This window comes from Diuraphis noxia, unplaced genomic scaffold, assembly GCF_037042655.1.
Source record: "Diuraphis noxia isolate RWA-SAM2 unplaced genomic scaffold, SU_Dnox_SAM2 contig0006, whole genome shotgun sequence".
NCBI classification, from domain to species: domain Eukaryota; kingdom Metazoa; phylum Arthropoda; class Insecta; order Hemiptera; family Aphididae; genus Diuraphis; species Diuraphis noxia.
The window spans coordinates 479,265-506,859 of NW_028301716.1; the positions used below are offsets into that span (position 1 = coordinate 479,265).

General features: G+C 23.6%; 1 protein-coding gene and 1 pseudogene across 2 annotated transcripts; one reads left to right on the top strand and one right to left on the bottom strand.

Annotated features, from left to right (window-relative positions):
- The first annotated feature begins 1,052 nt into the window (after positions 1–1,052).
- LOC149054446 (congested-like trachea protein) lies at positions 1,053–27,376 on the top strand. Of its 2 annotated transcripts, none has more exons than XM_089229954.1 (5): positions 1,053–1,285; positions 3,424–3,538; positions 12,798–13,115; positions 23,051–23,221; positions 23,722–27,376. In XM_089229954.1, the coding sequence occupies exons 1-5, from the start codon at positions 1,184–1,186 to the stop codon at positions 23,931–23,933; spliced, it is 918 nt and encodes a 305-aa protein (XP_089086080.1). In that variant the 5' UTR covers positions 1,053–1,183; the 3' UTR covers positions 23,934–27,376. The 2 variants fall into 2 exon arrangements, with proteins under 2 accessions (XP_089086080.1, XP_089086081.1); XM_089229955.1 differs by having other exon boundaries at positions 1,238–1,374.
- Positions 13,197–20,304, bottom strand: LOC149054447 (uncharacterized; annotated as a pseudogene).
- Positions 27,377–27,595: the final 219 nt, after the last annotated feature.

Below are 27,595 nucleotides of genomic sequence, written 5' to 3' on the forward strand. Positions count from 1 at the left end.
AAAACCCATTTTGAAAAATTTAGAAGTGAGCAAAATGTTGGCTATAGCTATGGTCAAAAATTCAAGTAACTCATTTTAATATCCAGGGTTTAGATTTTAGAATAAATGCATTCAATTACTTTCAATGATTAAATTATATACAATAATAATATACTTATAATACTAATAAAGTGTTTCAAGTATACAAAATTGTTACTTTAATTTTATTTGGATACGTAGGTACCTAAATTGAAGAGCTTTTGTCAATCAATTGTGTCCATGCGTTTTAAAGTTTTATGAAAAAAAATATAATTTGTTTACAAGAAATAATTGTTATAAGTCCATTTCATATTTTAAGTCCATGTCTATCCAAATTTATTATGTCACATAGGTTATAAGTCCACATAATTTTAAAAAAAGAATGCCATGTCACTATAATAAATAAATGTTAGGTATATAAATTCAACGTATATATTAATAGGAATCTACATATATTTTTAAGTTAATTTCATTTTAGAAAAACGAATTGTGTAAATATTATTTATATTATGCGCGCTTAAAAAAAGTTAATATTTAAAATGGGCTCTCCTGCACAATTTCAATATTGTGCCTTATAACAAATGTGCACTAAGCCATTGATATATATTTGAGTATTCTTAATTGAATAAAATTTAATGTTTAGGTAATAAACATATGCAACCAATTTTAAAACTGTATAAATTATGCATTTTTTTTACTACGACATATCAGCATTGCAATTTGTATTATTCAAGTCTCGATCGAATCTTGTGACCATACGTCACAATGTAGAATAATAATATGATTATTATTATTATTATTATTATATAATATGATTGTGTTCAAGACGTATATTTTGTGGTATCAACTATCAAGTATCAATAAACCGTCTGCAAACCGTTTGTTTTCGTTACCTCCATTATAAAATTATTATATTATTATAATATTATACTCTTTTATATGATCAGTGGTACAACTTTACTACTGACTCTAAGACCTAAGTGATTATGACCTTATTGATAATAACAAAACATGATAAGTGTAATCGTTAATACAACCTGTTACCAAAAATGTCTAACTAAAAGTGATATAGTAAAATATTTAATAGTTTCAGTAGTTTCATACACACATTTTTAACAAATTCTTTATATTTAATCACTACTACTCTACTATAATTAACATTAATATGTCCACCGACGGGAATACTAACCCGTTCAAGTATTTTCTAGCTGGTGGTTTTGGTGGTGTGTGCACAGTGTTAGTGGGTCATCCATTAGACACTATTAAAGTATGTTAACCACAATACATTCTGTTATTGAACTAATGATCTCTTATGAATTAGGATGTATTAGGCTAATAAATGCTTCACAAGACTCGGTAAGAACTAATAAGTCATGTGTGAATATGCTAATAATACAGGTTTATCTTTATTAGGTATGAGAGAATTTTATAATGTGTTAAGTTTTTGTACATTCATAGGGGTGGAATTATTTGAATCATAGACCATTGATATTTTAATGTCTTTATACTTGTCTGGTAACTCTGATGAATTAGTACCACAGTTCTTAGTTCTTGAGAAGTATACCTGTAATATTTTATAGGTAGGTAGTTAAATGTATATTTATCAACATATTGACAGTTAAATAAGAATATAACATGTAGTTATAATAGCAAAAAAAATAATACTTTGTCGAAATCATCTTCTTTTTATATTTGTGCCTGTTTGAGGAACTGGCAAGAAGAAAATTATTTTGCTAGTTAATATTATTATAATTATTATTTAAACACAAATTAATCAGCATCTCTTATTTTTTATATTATTTGATGTGTTTTATATTATATGATATGAATTTTATGTACTAATTATTATTGTTATTATTTTTATAATGTTATTTTTGATAGTATAATTTTTAATAAATATCTATTAATTTAACGCTAACTGATTAATTTAAAATTGTTTTATAATGTAAAACAATATGATGTAGTAGACTTGTACAATCATAATATTATGTATTTCTTCAGTTTTTCTTGTATAAATATAATTGAAAATAAAATATTTTATTTAGGAATCTAAAACATAAGATTCTATTGCCGGAGTTCTAGTTTTAAAACTTTCTCTATTCCTATAATATTTGTTCACTTTTATTGGGCATTGACTATAAGTATACTGGGTAATGTATTTTTTTATTTATATTAACGGTTAAAATTGTTTAAATAAATGCAGAAATACATCATACATTATGTTAATAGGTGTGTTTGAATTTTGTGAAATATTTTAAATAAATACTTATTTATCTATTTTATATATTTATTAAAAAGTAATTTAATATATTTGTACTTTTTTAAATTTCTTAATAAAGTTATAAGCGATGATTATTTATTATGCATATAATTATGAATTATTTAAATATTATTTTTCAAAATACACCTAAACACATAAAATTCTGATTCCACTTGTAAGTTACAAATTAGAAACAGTTTCAGTTATTCAGTCACAAGATTCCAGCTACTAGGCGTAAACTGAATGATGCTTTACCAAATGCCTACTATATTATACAGGGTGATTTTTTTTTATCATGAACCACTCATTATTTCAAAAAGTATCAATGTTTTTGAAAATATATTTTTACAAAGTTTCATGTTGTTAAAAAAACAACGTTTTTATTAAAAAATTATGTGTTTTAATATTTTTTATCCTTATAATTTTTTAAGTTTTTTTACTTTTTTGAATGACAACCTAGAGTTTTAATTTCATATTCCAAAGCAGAATATTTTTCTAAGTATTTTGATACGTAAAAATCGAATTTTGGACGAGTAGTTTATGAGTTATAAGTATTTAAAGTTTAGATTGGCGGAGTGGAGTGGTACGAGGTTACCCCACAAAATGTTTGTCCACTACTCCGCTTGTCTAAACTTGAAATACTTATAACTCATAAACTACTCGTCCAAAATTCGATTTTTACGTATCAAAATACTTATAAAAATATTCTGCTTTGGAATATAAAATTTAAACTCTAGGTTGTCATTCAAAAAAGTAAAAAACTTAAAAAATTATAAGGATAAAAAATATTAAAACACATAATTTTTTATTGTGTATGGTGTTTGAGTGGTTCATGATAAAAAAATCACCCTGTATAAATATAGTAGGAAATAATTTAAAACTTAATGTCTATTTTTGAAAATTGTTATTTTTTTGCCTGTGATAAATAATTTTAAGTTATAGAATTCACTGTATAGGTACAAGGAACTTTTATCCATGAAAAACAATTTTATTGTTGTGTTTTATCTACTGAAAAAAATTTACATGTACACAATTTATGTTATGTAAAGAATATAAAATATATATATTAATATATGTATATATAAATATATACATACAATTATGAAGTTTATTATTTTTCTGATTATTTTATTTTTTACCTTTAGGTTAGATTACAAACAATGCCACCAGCTCAGTTAGGTAAATTACCTATTTACAATGGTGCATGGGATTGTGCGGTTAAAACTATTAAGAGAGAAGGTTTTTTTGGTTTATATAAAGGTAAGTATACTACATATTTTATGTAGTAAAAGTAGAATATTAAATTATTTAAGACTCAGTATAATAATATACTATTAAAGACAATGGTATAGGTGTGTAGTGTACCTACCAACATTATTGTTTAATTTAATGTGAATCATTGATGTGCATATATTCCCATTTTATGGAACATATTCCCTGCAATATATTTGTTCATTGTTAATATCAAATATTTGTGATCTATGCTAAAAATACCAAGTATTATATTAATTAGGTAACTTGAATGTTAAAGACCATTTCACAGATTCTTGACTTAAAAATAAACGTTTTACTTACTAACTAAAAGTATTCTTCTATTTTTTTTTATATGCATAGTATGTTAAACATAGTGTATATATATATAATAGTTTTACATACCTATTAAGTTTAAAAAATGTAGATATCTCAAATATAATATCTGAAATCAAAAGAATATTTTTTGAGTTATATTATCAGTAATTATTTATAAGTGTTTAAATGTAAATGTATGATATTTTATTTGTTTAAATTTAAAAAAAAAAATACGTATACAAAATTAGATTTAGAACCTCTCTAATCCATCACCTATGGGACTAGGGGTGTGGTAGGAACGCGAAAAAAGTCGGATTATCTGAATATACAGAACATTTTTATTAACATATTAAATACAAGATTATATTAGAAATGTATTATATTTCACATCACATAGAAAAAAGTCAGTTATAGATTTTTGTTTAGCAAATTACATTCTAGACTTAGCTAAGACTAATAAGGAAAATATTAAATTAGCAATTAATTTTATATATCTACTATAAATTGGAAAATCCAAATTGTATTTTTAAATTACATACATAGTATTTATATCGATAATACTATGCTTGGATCAACTGGAGCGGCGGACAATAGAGGTTCTACTGTAATAGTTATTAAACCTTTTTAAAAAATACTTAAAAATACAATATTTGTAATAACTACAATTTATCTTGAATCCTCTTGACCATTATTTCTAAGGTATTAAGTTGGAAAACTTTAAACGTTGATTAAAAATTTTTAAATGTAAGTCTACATCTTAAAATCGAATTATATTATATAATCAGTTTATTTATAGAGTGTAGATAGTTTGATAAAATTATTACTTAGATGGAAACACTAGTTGTTATTCAACAAAAATTTTATAATTTTATTTATTTATAATAGTTCTATTACCCAACCCGATAACTAAAACAAATTATTAATAGAATGTTATTATTAGAGATAAGTGAATTACTTTAATGACTATTATATTTTGTAGATACTTCAATACTAATATCAATTATAGTTTTTTATAGCAGAGTTATTCAAACTTTTTCATCCCATGGCTCCTTTGGGTGTTCACAATATTTTGATGACTCCCAAATTATTATGAGAAAATTTAAACAACACACAGATAATAACAGTGACTTTAGTACAAGAAATTAAACTTCAAATTGCCACGTGGTGTGTTTCGTTTTTATTTCCATAATGATTATAGATAATATTTATAATAATTAGGGACGGGCCGATATCACTTTTAACTGATAACCAATAAACCGATATGTTATGCAGATTTAAATCTGATAACCGATGTATTCAAAACTTTGAATTTCTATCCAAAAGCATGAATCGATATTATAAAATAGCCGATAATACTTACTGATAAGTACTGAGTAGTAACTAGTAATACTGTAATAATCAATATTAATATATTATATAATGATTAAATTAAATAATTAATAAATATTTAATTATATTAGTAGTAAGTGGGGCACTTGAGCACACTTTTATTTTTTTATCAACATTAAAAATCAAAAAAAAACATAAACATTAAAAAAAAACCGACCTTATATTTTTATATTAAAAATTACAAAAAATCTAGACTTATCTGTTAAAATTACAAAAAATATAAACTATTTTTAAATGAATCTAAATTTATATTTTACCTATTAAACAATATAAAACTAGTAGATGTATTATTATTATTATTAAAAAAATTTTCTCTATAAATATAAAATATAAACAATGGATCAAAACAAGAACAATAAAATTATTGGTCTTTATGAAAAGATAAAAAATAATGAAGGATTGTTGCAATCATTAAAAACAGGGGAAGTATTTTTATGTCCAAGATGTCAAGATTTTAAGAGGCCTAATGAATTTACTAAAAACCAAAGATGGTGTAAGGTTTGTATGAAAACCACAGTTAATAATGATTTTAAAATATGCGAATGTGGAAAAAGATTTATTTAAGATGTTATAGCAATCATTTGCTATCCAAATATCACATAAAGAGGTTAGATAATATATCCAAAGAGAACATTTCACAAAAATAAATTTTGTTGTTAAAAAATAAATTCATTCAATAATATAAAAATAAAATAAACAAAAAATTTCTTTTATAAATAAAAATAAAAAATGCAGTCACAGAATCATATTATATTAAAAAAATTAAAGTATCTGAGCTTAAGTTAATAGCAAAAAAATACAATATAAAAAATGTTTGTAAAATGAAAAAAGATTGTTTAATAGAAAATATAAAAAAACAAGTTGCATTAAAAATATTAGATAAAAATCCCTACTGTAAGTTAGATAAAAGTTTATTCAAACAAAAAAACAACTCATTAAAAAATATAGATAAAAATCCCTTCTGTAAATTAGATAAATCATTATTTACTGAAGAAAATTATTTTAACAGTTCACCAGAAAGAACACCAGAAAATTATGAGTTGATAGATGTAATTCAATCTAATACACAATCGAATACAAGATTTAGGATACATTAAGCTAACTATAAAATTAGTTTTAAAGAAGCATTAATAAACGATCTAAAACGAAGTAATACAAAATACAAAATTAATTATATAGATAAAACTTTAAATGAAATGTTAAAGGTTGCTAAAAACAATTCTGCATATGAAAAATATGATAAAATAAGTATTGCGTTATTTAATCCAAAGATAAAAACTCCTATATATACTGGATTGAGATCTGAGAATATTTTAATAAACTTACAAACTATAATTAATGATTTATTAACTTCAAATGAAGAAATTGATATTACAGAAACCATTTTTCAAGTTGAAGTAGTAAATATACTAAGAGGAGCAAAGCGCAATAAAATAATACATTTATCAACAGATATCAATACTAAAAGAAGTATTATTCAGATTAAAAATGATGATAATTTATGTTGCCCAAGAGCTATTATTGTTGCATTATCTACTCAAACAAATAATATTTTAGGACATGAATTAGATGAAAATAAAATTAAGCAATTGAAGATGGGTAGAAAAATTCAAAAAGATTTAGCTTTAGAATTATGTAAAATGTTAACAGAATATAACAAAGAAGGTTTTATATTGGTTGATATTAAAAATGTAGAAAGCATACTAGATATTCAAATAAATATTGTTTGTGCTAAAAATTTAAATATTGTAATTTATAAAGGTGAAGATAAAGAAATAAAAATGTATCAAATATATAATATCATGGTCGGAAAAACCGGTCATGATTTTAGATATCAAAAACTTCATTTTTTAGAGTTTTTTTTTATTGTAATATTTTCATTTGACCTCGCTCCTACGAAGAGCGCGCGGCGGCACTTATTACTATAAGAACAGTTAAAAACCCCAAAAAAAAATCAGAGAGATCCGAATCCGCTATTGGCAGGATGTATGCTGTCGCATTAACTATTAGACCACGGGTTTTTGTTTGTAATGAAATGGAAAAAGGTATATTTAAGAACACATATTATATTATATTATATTAAATTATAATATTACTAGAAATTAGTTAATATTATGTTTTAATAAAACAACTTTTTAAAGAATTACATTTTTACATTTAAGACAATATATATTTCCCATTTATAAGAATATAAATTAATATAATGTTTAATTATACTGTATACTTTTAGCCGTTAAGTTGTGTCTGCTTTATGTATTTTTCTCTAGGGAAAAAGTTAATAGTTTCTTTAAAATTTGCTTCTTTTAAACATATACTATCCTCGATTATTTTATTAGACTTATACATCAATGTCAATTGATTATAAAATTTATAAAAAATTCTGTTTTCTATAATTCTTTCATTAAGCTTATAAGATTTTTCAAAAATATTTACAATTCCACTTAATAATGAAAACATTGTAAATAAAGGTAATAAAAAATATCCAATTGGTCCAATTGTACTCAGAAACAATTTTAAAGCTAGTAAACAAAAACTGACTTTTGTATAATAATTGTAACTTTTTCTATAAACTAACATATTTTTTTCTAAATACGTTTCCATTTAAAATTTTAATATGATTATTTATAATAATTATAATTAAAAACGCGTCCCTTTTTCGGGGACGCGTTAGATTATTTTAGATCTATCTTTTACTATATTTTTTATAATCATTTAAAAACTCTAAAAATTAATTTTTGACATCTAATGCCTATGATATTATTATCATTTGTATTTATCCAAAACTATTTAGAACTATTTATAGCTATTTAAAACTTAAACTGATGTGGTCGAATTATACAACCGCGTTAAAATTAGAAATAAATATAAACATTAACTTTATTATTTTAAATAATAACGTGTCCCTTTTTCGGGCACGCGTTAAATTTATGATTTCAGGATTAAATAAGCGACAAATTCAATATTTTTTATTTCATTACCATCTTGATCAGAGATAAAGAATTTAATATATTTAAAATCTTTTACATTTAGAGGAATATATTTAATATCATTAGCTATATATTGTCCTTCAACATCACAGATAAGATATCACCGTCTTCATGCAAATATTGTTCAGTTTTATGGTTAGAAATGGATTTTTCAATTATATTACAATGTATTTCCAAAAGTTTATTTATAAAATATTGACCATGTATACTATCCGACCCAATATGATTATAGACATATTTATCATCAAATCCTAAACTAAGCCTTAGATTTTCATCCAATAAATAATAATCTTTAGATGTAATTGTTATATAGTTATTTGTTTGTTGGATTTTTATATTAGATGGTAGTAGTTTATTCAATTGATTAATACTGTAATTTTTCTTTTCTATTACAGTTTTGATATCTTTTGTTTCAATAATCCCATTTATATCTTTTAAGAATCTTTGTGTGTAAAATGTTGGTGGTTTTAATCCTATTACTGTGTAAGCAATGTCTGGTGTTGTATACTCAATACCAAATTCTGTTCCTTTCCCTTTAGGCCATGTTTTATTTATAGGAATCATCTGTTTTTTAAAGTCTCCAATGTAATCAAAGCCTAAACAATTTGATAAATATTCATCAAGACATAGACCGATTGAGGCTGTAATATTTATAAAACCTTCAATTAATTCAAGCCTTATTTTAGGAAAATCCTCCACAAATTTAGCTCCGAATTAATTAAATACATTTTCAATTTCACTTAATGAATATACACCTATAAATATTGTACCTAACGGGATTTGACCATTTCGACCTAATCCAAATTCACATTGTTTCTCTATATTTATATATTTTTCATCTGAAGTAGGATAGTAAATCATTATTTTGTTACTTGTCTTTATAAAATTTAGATCATTTAAACCCAGATATTTTTTTAAGTTTTCATCTAGAGAATATTTAATATCTTATGTAACAAGTTTGCCTGAAAAAATTGTAGAAGGATCAGGTCTTATGAATAATCTTTTTAACAGTAAATTTATGCCAGAAATACATTGGCCTGGTTATAAGTATCTTGGTCCTTTTACTGATTAAGAAAAAAATAAAAAACCAGTAAATAAACTAGATATGGCATCAATGGAACATGATTATTTTTATAAAAAACAAAGATATTAAAACAAGACATATTGGAGATAAAATTTTGGAAAATAAAGCATGGGATAGATTTTTAGATTCAAATGCATCTATAGGTGAAAAAACAGCTGCTTTTGTCACCACAAATACAATGAAAGCAAAGAGATATTTTGGTATGGGTTTAATTTAATTTTATAATTTTAATTCTTATTAAATGAATTTAGATTTGAATGATTCTCAAGTAAAAAAGCTTGTAAAAGCTTATGAAAATAAGATTGATGTAGTTATTCAATTAAAACATACACAGATTGGAAATGGTAAAAATATATTTAATTTAACTGATAGACAAAAAAATAAACTAATTAATGCTTAAAATAATAAAAAAGGTGTGAGATTAAAAATTACAAGATCTCAATTTGGAAATAAGGATAAAGTAGGTGGGTTTTTACCTCTTATTATAGCAGGTATAGGAGCCCTTAGTGCATAAGCCGGAGGTGCTAGTGCTATTGCAAATACCATTATCGATGCAAAAGATAAAAAATTAAAACGAGATGAAGCAGAAAGACATAATAAAGCAATGGAAGAGAATGTTAAAAATATTAAGACTTTACAAATTGGTTTAGGACTAAAAAAAAATAAAACCATTAACTAATTATGATATTATTGAAGCAGGAAAAAATATAAAAAAATTTAGAGGTTGTTTTATGAAAGATGAGTTACCTGCAGTGCCTTGGAAAAATGAATGTGGAATATTGAATTTAAATAATTCTAATCAACCTGGTTCACATTGGGCGGTGTGGTTAAAAAATGATAAGAAAAAGGTATGTTTTGACTCTTATGGAGATTCAATTTCAATTAAAGAAATCGTAAATTATTTAGGAAAAGATAATTTATATTACAACACTGAACAATTGCAAAATTATAATGATCCACCTATATGTGGTCATTTATGTTTTGATTTTATTCAGAATTATAAACTTTAATAAATTTTTTCCTTATAAATGGAAAATATATTTATACTGTTTTTATAGACCAAAATCAAAAAACATTGATCCCAATTATAATTTAAGAAATAAATAAATAAATTTAAATAATTAAAGTTAATGATAACCATAAGACATTGTATAAGGCTAATAATGGTTTTAAATATATTCTTAATGTTATCGATACATTTTCTAAATATGTTTATTCAATACCTTTGATGATAAAGTCTGGATTGGAAGTATCTGAAGCATTTTCACAAATATTTAAATATATTGTACCAAAAAAATTACATGTTGATAAAGGAAAATAATTTTATAATAAAGATTTAAAACAATTACTAATCAAATATAACATAACAATGTATAGTACTGGTACTGATAAAAAGAGTTCTATGATCAAACTATGATATTAGTAATTCTATACCTAAATTTGAGATAAATGATAGAGTTAGATTATCATCAATAATTTATGTATATAGAAATAAATTAAAAACAAATTGGTCTAAGGAAATATTTACAATTGAAAAAGTTTTTATATCAAATGTTGCTTATTATAAAATTTATAATATAGAAGGTACATTTTATGAAAAAGAATTACTGTTATCATTATTATAACTGTATGTATAATGTTTTTTGTATTGTTTAATAAGTAAAATATAAATTTAGATTCGTTTAAAAATAGTTTATATTTTTTGTAAATTTAACAGATAAGTCTAGATTTTTGTAATTTTTAACATAAAAATATAAGGTCGGTTTTTTTAATGTTTATGTTTTTTTATGATTTTTAATATTGATAAAAAAATAAAAGTGTGCTCAAGTGCCCCTCTTACTACTTATATTATACAATTAATATTTAATACAAATAGAGTTAACACAGTTGACATAAATAATAAATATTAAATATTAAATATAAAAGTTAAAAATTTAAAATAGGTACTTAAAATGAACACTTTTCTTTCTTGTTAGTTGATAATAAATTATAACTTATTAATTTAAGTTATACATTTTTAAGTTTTAACTAAAGTCTATAAGTTTAATTTTAACTTTTTAATAAAACAAATAAAAATTATAATAAAAAACAAATCACATAATATTTAAAAAATAATAATTTTCTCTTTTTCAGTTATTAAACATTCCTTGTTTTAAGTATTTTTATAACAATTTAAGTGTTTAATTAATATCAAATATCATTAATAATTACAATCAAATATTTAATCTATGTATGATAAATTGTTTTTTTTTTCATATCGGTCCAAATATTGGTTTTTAAATAAAACCGATATTGCCAATATCGGCCGATAATCAATATCGGTTTGTATATTGGTTCAGCCCTAATAGTAATCATACAAGACTAAGGAATAACGTTGGTTTATAAATATTAATATAAATTGAGCACTGACTATTGTTTATTATAGAACTGTTTCTTAATGACAAATATTAAGGAACTACAATATATAAGTTGACCTCAATGATTGGATTTTGTATAATACACCACTTTTATTTCACAAATTACTTAAATAAATGTCTAATTATGAATAGTTTGTATAAAATATTGTATATTTGTATGGACACTTTCGAAACATTTGAAAATTCAAAATACCTATTAAACTTGTTTATTAGCCATTTCATATTTTTAAATTTTGCTAATAGTTATCTTTGTAATATGATTTTTAAATATTTTACAAAATGTATAGAATATGTTTCACATGATTTTAATGTCGAATGTAGATGCTACGGTATTCATGTTGTATGCGGTCTACCACACACTTGTCGTCTACCACGTATGTTTCTACACGTCATGTGCGATCTACTGCCGCGTATTTATGTATATTTTTTTGGTCATTATTATGGTTTAAACTTTGAATTATTAAAAAAATGCATGATACATCTCTATCATTGCTGCCCTCGTATTTGTCGTAACAATGGTGGCGTCTAAAAAACAAGAATAACAACACATTTGATTGTTATTTAATAGATGTGAAATTATATTGTACCTAATTTAAATTGATTGACAATGCATATCTCTATATAATTTTACATTTTTTGTCAGTTAGTTTTTAATACATATACTAATTAAATTTATCTACATATTTTTATATATTTTTTTGCATTATTAAATATTATATTGAAATTCTACATTAATAAATATATTGTAATCCTACATTTATGTATTCATTCATATTTTTAACTATGTGGTAGACTCTGCATGCGTGATAGACGACAAATGAGTAGTAGACCGCATATGGCGTGTAGAAACAGACGGTAGACCGCATACAACATGAATACCGATGCTACATATTATATGATTATTTGTATAACCGTGAATAATAATTAAACACAAAATTAAGCTAAAACTAAATGTCAAGCTTGAAAATCTAATCATGAATTATTATAATTTTAATAATATTAGTGTATCAATATTTTTTTCTTAAATATTCTTGTTTTAATTAGCTTACATTTATAACATACTTATTTTTTAGGTATGGCAGCTCCAATAACTGGCGTAGCTCCAATATTTGCCATAAGTTTCTTAGGTTTTGGACTGGGGAAAAAAATTTTTTCATCCACTGGAGATAAAAAAGAAAATTTAACTCTCTCAGAACTATTTTGTGCTGGATCATTCTCTGGTATTTTTACAGCTATCATAATGGTACCCGGAGAACGCATTAAATGTATTTTACAAGTACAGGAATTGGGTCACCAAAAATATGATGGCCCAATCAGTGTTATTAAAAACTTATACACTGAAGGTGGAATAAAAAGCTTATACAAAGGAACATGTGCTACATTGCTTAGAGGTAATTAATTTTAATTATTATATAATAATATTTATATTATACCATTAAAAATTCCAAGAATGCAATAACTATACTCTTAAATTTGGTACTATTTTTATTGTTTATTGTTAATATTCTTTAAAAATAATAATTAGTCTACAGATATTCTAATAATATATTATAATGTATATTATATTTTAAATGAATAGTGAGTATTTCAATATTAATTTCATAATTTGTTTTCTACTTTTAAAACAGAATTTTTGCTTTATGTTTTCTTTTCATTTTAGAAATTTCTTCTTTCAACAATAACTTACTTACATATGTTCCATTGTTCAAACGTATACTTCTTTCTGTAGTAATGAATACTTTATTATCAATTATTGATTCCGGTGTTGATTCTGTTATGTTTGGTGTTGTGATGGTATTATATCTGATACTTGTTGTATGATTTAAAATAAAATCAAAAAAAATAGTCTTTAATGTTGTGGTATTTTGTCTGATGTCTTGTTCACTAACTTGTTTATAAAGCTTTTGTTTTTTATAATTTTTTTTCATGTTATGTTTGCTGTACGATTCACTATTGCAATCCATGTACTTTCTCAAAGCATATGAAACTGTCTTTCCTTTTAATTTTGTTGGACTTGAACATATTGGTTCTAATTTTTTGTTATAAATATATGTAGTTGTATTTATAATTGTACAGCTATATCTTTTCTTTAAATGTTTCCACTTGCAATTATGTTTATTTATTTCTTTTACACTTTTAGTCATTAATGAAATATCCCACAATTTCATCTTGCATGTACAATGTAGTGAGTTCATATCTAATCGTATTAATTTAAGATTAGATATTTTTTTAAATATATCATCTGGTAAATCAATCAGTTGATTGTTATTTAAAATTAATTCCTTGAGAGACAATTGTTGATCAAATAACCCAGGAGGCAATTCTTTGATTTGATTATAAGACAAATCTAAATGTTCTAAATTATAAATTCCATAAAATGAATCCATAGACACAGATTGTATTGAACAATTACTGATTATGAGACGTTTAATGTTTGGTATTTCAAAAAAAGCATCAAAAGCTATATGTTGTATGGAACCTTTTATTTTAAGTTCTACAAGATTAGGAAGTCCAATCATAAAGGGCCTTTCTAAAATTGTCACATTTACACCGATTAAATTCAATTTTTCTAAACGATCTAAACCAATAAATGCATTTTTATGTAAATGTAGTAGTGTGTTATTTGTTCCCAACGTAAGCTCAATTGTAGCATTTAACACTTCAAATGTATGTGGATACACTATTTCAATTGGATTATTACTTAAATCTGCAACTTTTAATTTTGGTAATGGTGGGAATGTTGTTTCTGATAACACAGTTATAGCATTGTTTTTCAAATTTAAATAATTCAAATCAAGAAGACCAGCTAAACTAGTAGTCTGCAAATGTTTAATTTTATTATTAGCTAAAGATAAACTTTTTAGTACACTAGCGCCATAAAAAGAAAAATCTGGAATGTATTCAATAGCATTGTTATCTAGAATAAGGGTTTCCAACAAATCCAATCCATTAAATAAATCCCATGATATATCTTTTAGATCACAATTCGTAATTCTTAAAAACAACAAATCTTTATTGATTAAAAATAGGCTATTGGATTTTACTGTTCTTTTAGTTTTCTTATAGGTTTCATAAGGAATCATGTCAATATCCTTGGGCTGTAAAAATATCAAACGGTTTTTTATATGATGGTTATATTCTTTATGTAAATACGTAGGTAAGACTGGTGAAAGTTCATTAAATGCGTATGAATTTTCTTTTTTATAAACATTAGTATCTATTATTGGAATTGGTTCATTATTATCTAAAGTTAATTTATCTAATGATACACTTTGAATGTTTATATATTTTATATTATCCATATATTTGAACATTTTATCTGTAATATAGATTTTTGATGGATTATTATTGCCATGAATTTCAAATGAAATTAGTTTTGGCAGCTTAATATCATCTTCTATTGTAATATTGTCTGAATCAGTTGTCTGAAATAAAATTAATGCCTGAAAAATATATAGATATATTTTATTATGTTTCATAATTTATTATTATATGTTTTAAATTTAATTATGTGTTGAAATCTAAAACTAAACCAAAATTATAAGTTTTAAAGGTTATTGGTTCAAAGTAATGTTAATGTACATAATTTTTCATTAAATTTTGATTAGTTTATTATTTTGTATTAGCAAATACCAAATTAATAACTTTAGATTTTGAAATACTTAAGTGTATTGATCTTACTATGTGTGTGTGTTTTTATTTTTTTTTTGTTTCTGTTATCACTTTTTAGAACAATAGAAATATATTTGGTTTTTTCAACAGCATATTTTCTGATAGAAAACTGAGTCTAGTTGGTACTGTGCGGGGAAGGAAGTCTAAATAAAAAATTTCGATTGCGTCAGAAAAAAAATATATTTAGGAAAACTCGAGACTTTTACGCAAAACTAGTTTTTGAAGAAATTGATTTTGGTTTTTACTGGAACTTTTATCATACATATACGAAATTTTTATTGAATGTTTATATTCGAAAATTTCTATGCATTATAACATTTTCGAAATATTATGATTTTTTCAAGAAATTTGTAGGCGTGATAAAATTTTGAATTTCATTGTTTTTTAAAAAAAAAAATTATTGCTAATAACATTTTTTTTACTAGGTCAAAAAATTTAAAATTGTATTACAACATTCTTCATAAAATGTTTGTTGATAGGGCAAATTAAAAAAAAAGTTAAGTGTAAATGAGTGTTCTATGAGCGTCTGAATTTTATCAAAATCTCAGATCTGTTTGAATTAGTTGGTCATTTAAAAATTATGTAATTTTCTATTTATATAGTTAAGAAATCAAAATTTAAAATGAGAAATTTTATAAATAGTTCATACCATGTCCAAAAAAATCTTAAAAATACATAGACAAATTTCTTTTTTTATAGACATTTTAAGTTTGAATTTGTATGAAAGAACATAATATCAAAAAACTAAGAATGACGGTTTTAATTACTTTGTTGTGATTAAAAAAAAAATTTTGTCTTGTAGGTAGTGTTCTTTTAGAGAAGGTATATTATTAAATATTTAAATATAATATATACAATGATATTTTCAAATGTAATTTTTTTTGTAAAAACCTAACCTAACCTTTAACAGTATGTAGTGCTTATAAGGAATAAGCACTACATAAAAATAAATAAATTAAATTCATCTTCTACAAAAATACTTAGTTTTTTTATATGTTGATAGATCGTCTTTGCTCAGAATTGTTTTTCGTATACAATGATTTTACATCATTGAATTCAAATTCAACACATTTATTACAAGGACTATCTAGGCACTTAATGTACAGCAGAGTGTTACACACATACCAGATGTTTTTATTCTTTTCAAATATATTATTTTAAATTTTTGTGGAATTAATCCAATAACTCTTCGAATTAGCTATATTCATATGTTCATGAGGAAATTTATTAAAAACTGTATTTACTTACCTCTGTGTCTAATGGAAGAAAATTTAAAAATTCTTTTGGTTTTGTTACATTCATAAACATACATAAGGCAGTTTTAAAAAACTGTGAATTGTGATGAGCTATTTGTTCTTCTTCATTTTCTTCAATAACCTTTAATTAAGAGCATTTGATTTAAGTAATTTTAAAAATTATTTAAGTACTTATTAAACTATTCTTACTTCATTATGTGTATATGAGGTATGTGGTTCAGTTTGTAGTCCACTGTACATCCATTTAACTATTGGTAAGTCAATAAAATCTATGTTCTTACAGTTACATGCTCTTGGACAATCTATGGCCCATTCTAAATTTATGTCTGAACTTTTTACCTGCTTCAAAATCAAAATGTATTATGTATTTATCTCCATAAAAATATCATATAAGTTTTAAATAAAAATCATAAAAAATGAATGTATGTGTTATATAAGTCATGCACAAAAATATATTCATTAAAAAAAATTGATTTATATTTTTTAAAAGATATTTGAATTTTATAGTATTAAGGTCATTGAAAATTTTAATGACACAAATATGATGCTTTATAAGAAATTGTAAGTTAAAAAAATGAAATGGCTTGGTAATTAGATGATGCTAATATATTAATTTATCATGAATATATATTAGAATGAAAAATATGTAAATGTTTATTAATTTTAATTATAATTACTGTTTTTATTAAGGCAAGCAAAATATGACATTTAATTAAGTATAAAATGCATTTCAAAAGCAGAACAAAGTTTTAAATTAATACAAAACATAAAATTTGATGTAATTTCATAACCAGTTTATGATAAAAAAAATATTCCATTATCTAATTGAACTAAAGGCATTTTCGAAATTATTAAAAAAAAATTATATCTTATTATTTACTTTAAAATAAATATAAAACAAACTAGTGTATAAAATAACCAACAACACATTTACAAGATTTAGAAAGAATCAGCAATTATACATTTATTTACAATATGACATTATTTAGAAATAAAAAAGTTAGTTAGTTAGTCTTGTTAAGAAACATTTTAATCTTATTAATATATTTATAAATTCTATACTTATAAATAAAAAATATTTAATAATAAAAAATTAATTCTATCAAACAAAAAGTTATAACATTGTTATATTATTTAACAAATTAAACTAAAAGATGAACCTGCTTTAATTTATTAAAATAATAATCAATATTTATATTGTATAGTTCTAAAATATCTAATATTTTTTTAGTTACATTTGAATCTAATTTAAAATTAAAACACAATATAAAAATTATACAAATGCACACTTAATAGCAACAAAACATATGTGCAGTGGCGTGGCGAGGTAAAAGTTACATGTGGGCGAAGTAGACTTAAAGAGGCCCTTTTAAAAATTTTTTTAACTTCTGTCATATTTCTCTATGGTTAATTATAAAGCCCTATGGAACGCGAGGCCCTTTGAGGTGTGAGGCCGTGGGCAATGGCCCACACCGCCCACGCCTAGCGCCGCCACTGCATATGTGCTGCAGAGTCTTAAAGTCAACATAATATTTTTATAATTCTTAAAACGTTTAATCAATTTAAAACTTTTTAAGCATGGAAAATGTATTATCAATAACCTAATATGCATTTAATTTTATGAACAATTATTTTTTAAGTTTTCACACTTAAAATCAAATAGTTAATAATATGTAGTATTTGTAATTGTATAACAATTGTTGGTATATTACAATAAAAATATAAATGTTTTTAAGATTTTGGCTTTATTTCAATATTTTAAGCCAATAAAATTATTATCATGTAAAGAGGTTTCAAAACTTCTATGTAGGATTCATGAAATTTTGCATTCTTATGTTTTTTTTTTTTTTATGGGTAGATTATTCTAGGTTAGTTATAAATTTGTTTGATGAAATTGAAAAGTTGAAGACAAAGATTATATTTATAAATATTTTGCCATATTTTTGAAAAAGTGTATATTTGAACAGTTTTTATCATATTAGTGTATATTTTATTTTTATTCATGTTAAACTGCAGGAAAATTCATATTTGGATAACATTTAAAAATATTTCTTAAAATAAGTTTTGTATGGATAAGTAAAATAGGCCCAAATAGAGTTTGATGTTTGGAAAGGCTGAAGCTCCACTAATTACAATTAAATAAGCTTAAAAAAAATGTAGAAATGTTTGGGAGGGTTATTGAAATTTTTGGTGGAAACATGGCTCCTAAATCTCTCCCCTACATTTATTTGTACTGATGGTAGGTATAATATGACACATAACAATAACATATGATTTTTGAATTTCTAATCAACCTTGAAATCTTGTTAACTACAATTTCAACTACAATTTAATGTGGTAAAATTTTGATGTATATATTCTAGATTATATTTAGAAATGAAAACCAGTAAATATGTGTTTGTATCACAATATTTTCATATCAGACTATTTCTTATTTCTAAACCCAGTAAATGTGCCAATTTTTTAATTAAGCTGTTTTATTTCACAATAGTTTGAAAAGGCCCAAAGCATGCAATATTGCCTATTTATTATCAATATATTTATTATATTTAATAAACCTATGTATAAATTATTTTTATTAATATGTTTATGTACCTACTTATTTTTGAGTTTCTGTCATTCTATTTCTAAAATTTTAATATCATGTTTTGTATTTTTAAGCATATTTTGACAATTTTCTGCACATTTTGATCATTTTCAGTGCATTGTATCCCAAAACCTTGTATATAAGTATATAACTATTACAATTTTATTTTGAATTTTAGATTATGTATATCAAAATATAATAATTTATAATCACTATTTATCAACTATTTTGTTATAATTTTTAATCGAGCTTCAGACCTACTGACATCTCTGAAATAGTAAAAAGCCATGGAACTATGTATAGGTATATCATATTATTTGTCAGGCTAAAATAATATGATGCCTTTATAAATTATCCTAATAAAAAATTTAAAATGTTATTTGGTATTTAATATTTATCATACTAAATTGCTATATTCAAATTTTGCATTTAAAAAGTTAATTAAGAATATAATTCAATAGATCCATTAGGCATCTTCTATTATTTTTCAAAAGATAAATTTATCTTTTATGTTAGGTCTACCTAACATCTACCTAACCTAACTAAATTTTACATGATTATTTTTATTTATCGTTAGTATTTTATACTAGTTTATTTTGGTCTTAGTTTCTTGATAACTATATTCAAACTTTTTCGTACAATTCTTGGTATCCCAAAAATAAAATATCCTTATATTCTATTTATCAATGTATTTATATTTTACATTTACTCAATTATTTTTCCATTCCAAAGATTTGTTATTGTAAGTTGAATGAATATGTTAATTATTTTTAAGTAATCATATCTATAATTGTTATTTATTTACTATTTTATCAAAAACAATATCTATATAACTATACATAGTATAGTTTTATTGCATAATGAATAAATAAAAATTGGAAAAATAAAACTAATAAACAATTTCATAGTGAAATTACCTTAAAAAAAACACCCATCACGATAATATACCACAATAAATAAAACTTGCTATAAATCATTTTATATGTATTTTTAAAAATTATTTAATTTACAAAAATATTTACTTGTAATATAATATATCATAATAATTTAATTTAATTTGTATAATTCACGACTAAATGAAATGTCTGACTATTCAATGTTATTATCTTATTTTACTTTCCTTCCTGTTATAACTAAACAGGAACTTGATTAATATATTGGTCGTGGGAGTTAAATTATACTTTGTAAATTTATCAGTTGTATATTACAAGGATACTAGTTGTTTGGCACTACATATTAAATAAAATAGTATTATATAGATATATGAACTAATTTAAAAAAAATGTTGTATATTATATTACATATTATACTACTATTACATATTATAATAGGTATTTGCATATACTATATATTGTATACGTATTTATATAATATTATTGTTATTAAGAATATGTTACACCAACATTTGTTGTCTCCTTCTTATAAGTTAGAAATATACTAAATTTAACATTCAGCAGATCACTGTTAGTTCTTTTAATTTAAAAATTAGATTGAATTAACCTCTTAAAAATTTAAAGGTAAGATTATTACATAGGAAATATTATAGCTTTGTTATTGTATTTTAATTTTAAAGAGGGTTATGAGTTCTTTAAGATGTACAAACAATTTACAATTTTTAAAATACAACTCCTTTTAAAATTAAAATATATTAAAAAGCTTATGTTATTGCCTAGATAAAAATCTTACTTTTAAATTTTATAAGAAGTCAATTCACTCTAATTTTTAACTAATGGGGCTAAACTTGATTTGCTGAGCATACAATTTGTTATGTATCACACACACAAGACAGATAACACGCATTTTGGTGTAATGCTCAACCTATTTAGTCAATACTGGTTAAAGGTGCTTAGAACGGTGTAAATTGGGTTGTGGTATAAATAGATTAAAATTAGTTTAAATGTTAAATGTTAAAATTTCATTATGTGCTTATTGAAAAATAATAGTTTTAGATTAGATAGTATAGTATACCATCTATAATAAAATAATTACTTATATTAATTGTGTATGTATAAAATATACCCATGCCAAAATGTAATTAAAAAATTAAAAATGGAACCCAATTTACAGTAACCAAAAAAAAATAAAAAAAATATCCAACATGAGATTGATTTATCAAAATATTATAGAATATATTTAAATAAATGAACGCCAATTTATGGAATTACATGGGATCATTATTTTGGTGTCAAGTATGGAAGTATAATAAATAAATAATATAATAATAACAATCACATATCATTTTGGCTACTTAATAAATATTTGTGTATCTACAAATTTTGATAAAAATTATCTTGTAACTACAGTACGGAATCCTTCTTATAACAGAAAATGTCAATAATCCCTGTGCAAATAATATATGCAATTTCTACCTCTCTATGACAGAAAAATGTTTGGTCCCATGTGATACCGTTTTTAGAGAGGTTTCACTGTATATACATAAAAAAAAAACATAATAATAATAAAAATAAGACAAGAAGACAAAACATCTTGATTAAACTGATTGAATGTGTAAATTGACCCATACTTGTATGATTTTTCCTCATATTTTAATAAATAGGTACTGTAAATTAGTTTGTTTATTTATTAAAGTTCCGATTTTTATGTAAATTTAAGTTTTATCAGAAAGCACGACAACAATATTTGTCTTGTGTATCAAAGAATATTACAATGCAACTTTTATTTTGCATTTTATTACCTTTTTAATTTTTAGGGAATATATTTATATTAAAGGCATTTTCAGTATATTATTAGCAAATTTATAGATGTAGATCAGATTATCTCTTATACTGTATATTTTACATTTAATGACAGATACCACAGTTGCACCTTGCACTTCACTGTTAATTTTAAAGAATTGTACTAATATAGTTGAACCTTTTTTATATCATGGTATAAATATATAAATATTTTATTCATTGGGTTCAGAAGTTATAGGAGTTATTGTTCTATACACTTTTGATTTATAGCAGACCTTGATAGATATCCGAGCTATACAATGCTGAGTTTAAAAATTGAAAATTAATCATGCATATTTTGTTAATTTTATAGAAAGTGCATATTTCATCAATTTTAATAGATTTTCGCATATTTGTATGAATTTTTGTATTAATTTCAAATTATTTATTTTGTATTCAAAAATAATGAAAATATATTTATTTAACTATTTTTTCAGTTCAATTAAATCTCAAATGTCAACTAGTTATACTCGCCATATTTTAGTTTTCAATAATACAATTTTTTTAAATCTAGGTTTTTTAATTTTTTTTGTGTATATTAATAAATAAGTAATAAACTTAATGAATAAATAATTTTTTTTATGTGTATATTTGCATGCATATTTTGCAGTTTTTGGTTCCTATAATTTCCAAACCCTATTTATTACATAATATAATCATACAAAATTAAGCTAGTAATCGTAAAAATCTTACGTTCAGAAAAGTTATATATAAATTAAACAATTGAAAAAATAAGTATGGTGCCATTTAAATTAAGTTTAATAATATAAGTTATAAAAAGTGTATTTAATTTAAAGTAATAATTTCCTTGAGCGTTTTTTTAAATAATCGTTTTTTTAGTGTGTTGAATAGTATTTTATAATGCCATTTTTGAGGTTTTTTTAGAACATTTAAATACACACCTTAGTAATTATCCATATCATTTAAACTGATAATGTGGAGTTTGATTTATGAAAAAGATCTTTTATCTTTCAGTTTTCATTTATTAGCTTATGAATTACCTACATTAATTAATCCAATTATATAATATCTACTGTTTAAAAAATAAATTACTTTCATATTTCTTTTGTTAACAGATATTCCTGCGTGTGGTGTGTATTTTACTACGTATGAACTATTAGTGAGATATCAAAAAAATAACAACTCGGAAGGACTCGTAAACACAATATTTGCTGGAGGTATGGCTGGTATACTGAATTGGTTAATTGCTATGCCTGCGGACGTACTCAAGAGTCGTTTACAAATCGGTTAGTTTTCCTCCTCTATGTATATTTAATACTATTATAGTAAATAGTACTAAATTAATTATAGTACTTACAGGTACTTTTAGAATGTATTTTTTTTTCAATTTATATGTAATAAAATAATTATTTGTGGACGAAAACATTTGAAAATTTAATACAGCGTTTCTATTATTGTTGTAATTGTAGCAATATAATTATAATAATCTTAAATTATAATTATCAATTTAATAATATCGAAAATAAATAATATGCTCAATTTTTTTGTTCTTATAATTTACATTTGAAATTCTAATTTTTATGAAATTTTATATGTAAATTCAAAATAACAATTACATTTACGTTGTATTTCAAAAAATGTTAATTATAGGGATATAAACTATTCACCGTAATGTATATTATTAATTTTTATACTTAATAAAATGTTTTTAAATATTTAGACTAATTTAAAGATATTTGTGACATTATTCACAACATTTTTTATTGATATCATTATATACTTGCAGCACCCAAAGGAATGTACCCAAGAGGCATTCGAGATGTATTTGCGAAACTATACAAAGAAGAAGGACTGAAAGCATTGTACTCCGGTGTGACACCAGTTATGCTTCGAGCATTCCCTGCAAATGCTGCGTGTTTCTTAGGTGTAGAGCTAGGGTTAAAGAGTTTAGACTTTATTTTTCCTCCGAAAAATAATAAATCCCTAGAAATTAACTAATATATTATGTTTTCAAATTTCTCACAGTTGAGACTCATACAATTTTTTATAATTATTGTTATTTGGTTTTATATTTTGTTGGGTGGTATGGGTGATTGTACTCTAAATATTTATACAGGCTGTGCATAGTAGAATATGTATTATATACAATAATTTATGCTATTTGTATTAATTTTTAAAGTTATCCTAATTTTTTTTTTTTTTTAAATTGATTGAATATCATCAGTGGCGCCTAACCCCCCTAATAAGTGTTGTTAAAACAATTGCTTAAAATGAGGTGTCTAATGGTCATTAGGTCCTTAAGGCAGCTCAAATAACCTTGATAGTATCATAAAGTATTATAATAGTATAGTAATAACCTTTACATTTTTAACAACCACGGGTTTGGTTTGAATATTTTTGGTGGGTGGTACCTTCTGAAAATAAATTTAACAACAATACTTTTTTGAGAGCTCGGTGCCACTGAACATCACATACTTATGTGTAAATTATTTAGTATGAATGTATTACGTAAAGATAATAATTTTAGATTAAGTTAATTTTAATGAATTTCTTTTTACTGTGTTATACTTTGTTAGATTAGGCTTTTTTTTTTAATTGAAATACTGATATTGTGCTCCCCTAAGTATATAATAAGAATACTGATATAAAGAATACATTATATTTTACTATTTTATTGCATGCTAATATTTATTTAAAAATATATTTCTTTGGAATTTAGACACAAATGGTTCTATTTATGACAAAAAAATCATCTATGCAAATCTGATGTATTTCATTTTTTTTTTTTTACTTCTTAATCTATATTTAAGTTTAAAATGACCTTTAGGTACAGTATCATAACAACTATATTTATATTATATTCAACAATTATTTTATTTTATTATTAAATTTTAAAGGTGGAAAAATGACAATTATTTTAGTTAATTGAAATTGGTGCTGAATTGTTTGTTCAAATGATTTGATTAAAAATCATGTTATTCTGATAACTGTATCATTATACGAATGGATCTTCGCAGGAAAATGTTTTTGTGTCCGTATATAATATTGCCTATATTTAGCCCCTTTTTTGCAGCTATCAAAATGTGAAAACATCATTTTCATTATAAATTATAATACTATATTTTATTATAATTAGATTTAATGATTTTATATATTGCTAAATTAAAATTAAAATAGTTAAATGCATTAATAGTTAAATAAATTTAATAATACACAATTCGTTGCGAATACTTCAAGCGAAAATATAATAGAAATGTTATAATTAGGCTATATTTTGTATTTTTTTTTTTTTTTTTTTAATGCAAAATCATCTTCCCAGTATTTCAAATACAAAATTAGATTATAAATACATTTTACTAACTACTTGGCCTATAATTGAACACTCATAGTGTAAGCGTTACTATGTTGTTCCTTTCACAGAATCTTGAACATCATTTAATACTCTTTGAATAGGAACCAGTATAATAGATGGTACAATAGTATTATATAAAATAATATTGCTACTTGCCAAATTTTCTCTATCAGCTAAAATATATTTTAAAACATTGCAATAAAATTAGTAAATCACTTACAGACTAATCAAAACCTATGCAAACTGAGGATATGAATACAATTAACGTAAAAAAAAAAAAATTGAAAAACAACCACGTTTCTTCATTAAAATATTTTAAATGTTCATTTATATGACGATCATTCTTATAGCGTTAAAAAAATGAATTTCTTAATTATTGAATGGTAGCTTATAAATGACGACCGTAAGTGTATATCGTGTTTTTATAGAATTGTGTATTATATTAAATTTATTTAACTATTTGAATTTCAATTTAGCAATATATAAAACCATTAAATCTAATTATAATAAAATATAATATAATTTATAATGAAAATTATGTTATCACATTTTGATAGCTGCACAAAAGGGGCGAAATGTAGGCAATATTATATACGGACACAAAAATTTTTTTCCTGCGAAGATCCATTCGTTCATTATAGATTATATCCGTCTAAGTTATCATATCTCAATAAACAAGACACTGAGTCGTAGGCACGGACTAAGATAGTATGGACTGGTATCGACATGGTTGGGGAGTAGTAGAGGAACGGTCCTCAAATGTTTCGACACCGCCACTCCCCCGTCCTAAGAGGCCGCCGAAAGGTACAACTAGGGGTAAAAGCGCTCCTAGTGTCAAATAAAGTTACTAATATTGTATATTTAGATTTTAGATGTTTATATTTTGTCATTTTGAACAAATTTTGGTCACCGAAATTCACCGACATTATGAATATTAAATTTTAATATTGTCCGTAGTTGCTCTTTTAATAAATGTTGATACAGTTTTTAAAATGCCTCGACGTTGTTCTGTTGTTAAGTGCACTAGTTTTAACAAAACATCCAATGTTCCATTATTTAAAGTATACGATTCTGACTTTGATGCTTGGAACAAAATTATTTCTAAAGTGAATGGAAATTATTTGTGTCAGGTTACTTATGTATGTGCTGAACATTTTTTCAATGACGATTTTATTACAAATTATGCTGTACCTAAATGTTTATCTGAAGATAAAGAAAAAATAGAAAAAGTAAGAACACCAGATAGGTTATTTATATCTGTATAACATATAATATATTCCTACTAGGTATTAAAATATTTTGATTGTATACCTTCAGGTATTGGGTCAAAGGACACAAATTAAGCTGAAAAAAGGTGCAATTCCATCAATATTTGATCCATCAGTAATTAATACTTCTAATAACAACATAGAATAATAATAACAACTATAATATCCAACTTCATAATCATGCGAATGAGACAATATTCGTTAATAACAAATAAGAATACACCAAAGGTTAATGCAAAAAAAAAAAATTAGCCAAACTTGTTCCTACTTAATTTGATATTAATTATTTTTATTTTTTCAAGTGTATTTTTTATTTAATTAATAACAATAAATACATTTTTATTATTTATTAGAAGTTATTACTTAAAAAATTGTAAACATTTCAATTTTGCGTAGTCAGTCAGTATTGAGTACATTATAAATTATAATATTATTTGTGCAGTATAATATTATTAATATTTATTATTTTGAAAATTTAATTCATTGTGTTGTCTAATTAAAATTATTGTGTTTTTATAACACACGTGTAGATGGCGCTTTTACCCCTAGTTGTACCTTACGGCGGCTTTAGAAACATTTGAGGGCCACTGATAAGGTAGTTGATACCAGTCCATACTATCTTAGTCCGTGGTCGTAGGCAGTTGTTCGAAAAATGATAAGAAGCCGACGACTGATAACAGTTTGAAACTCAAAAAGTGTTGCCAACCATTACATACAAAAGTCGGTATTTTAGTTGTAATATAAACATATAAATATTTATACATAATGATATATATAGAACATTTTCTGTACTTTTCTGGATTATACAACTTGTTGAATTATTTTTCTTTTAATTTTCTCAAAACATTTCTTAAACATGTCGTTTGAACAAGCCACTATTGTGGAATATGGTATGTATGTTACAACTTCCTTTGATTGCTGAAATTCAACGTTCAAAAATTTTTGTTTTAATTGTTAGCTTAACTTGAGTTAGCTCAATGAAGTCTTAGAATATGTAAACCATTTCCCTGATTTAGCTGTGCAGCTAAATGATTTTTTAA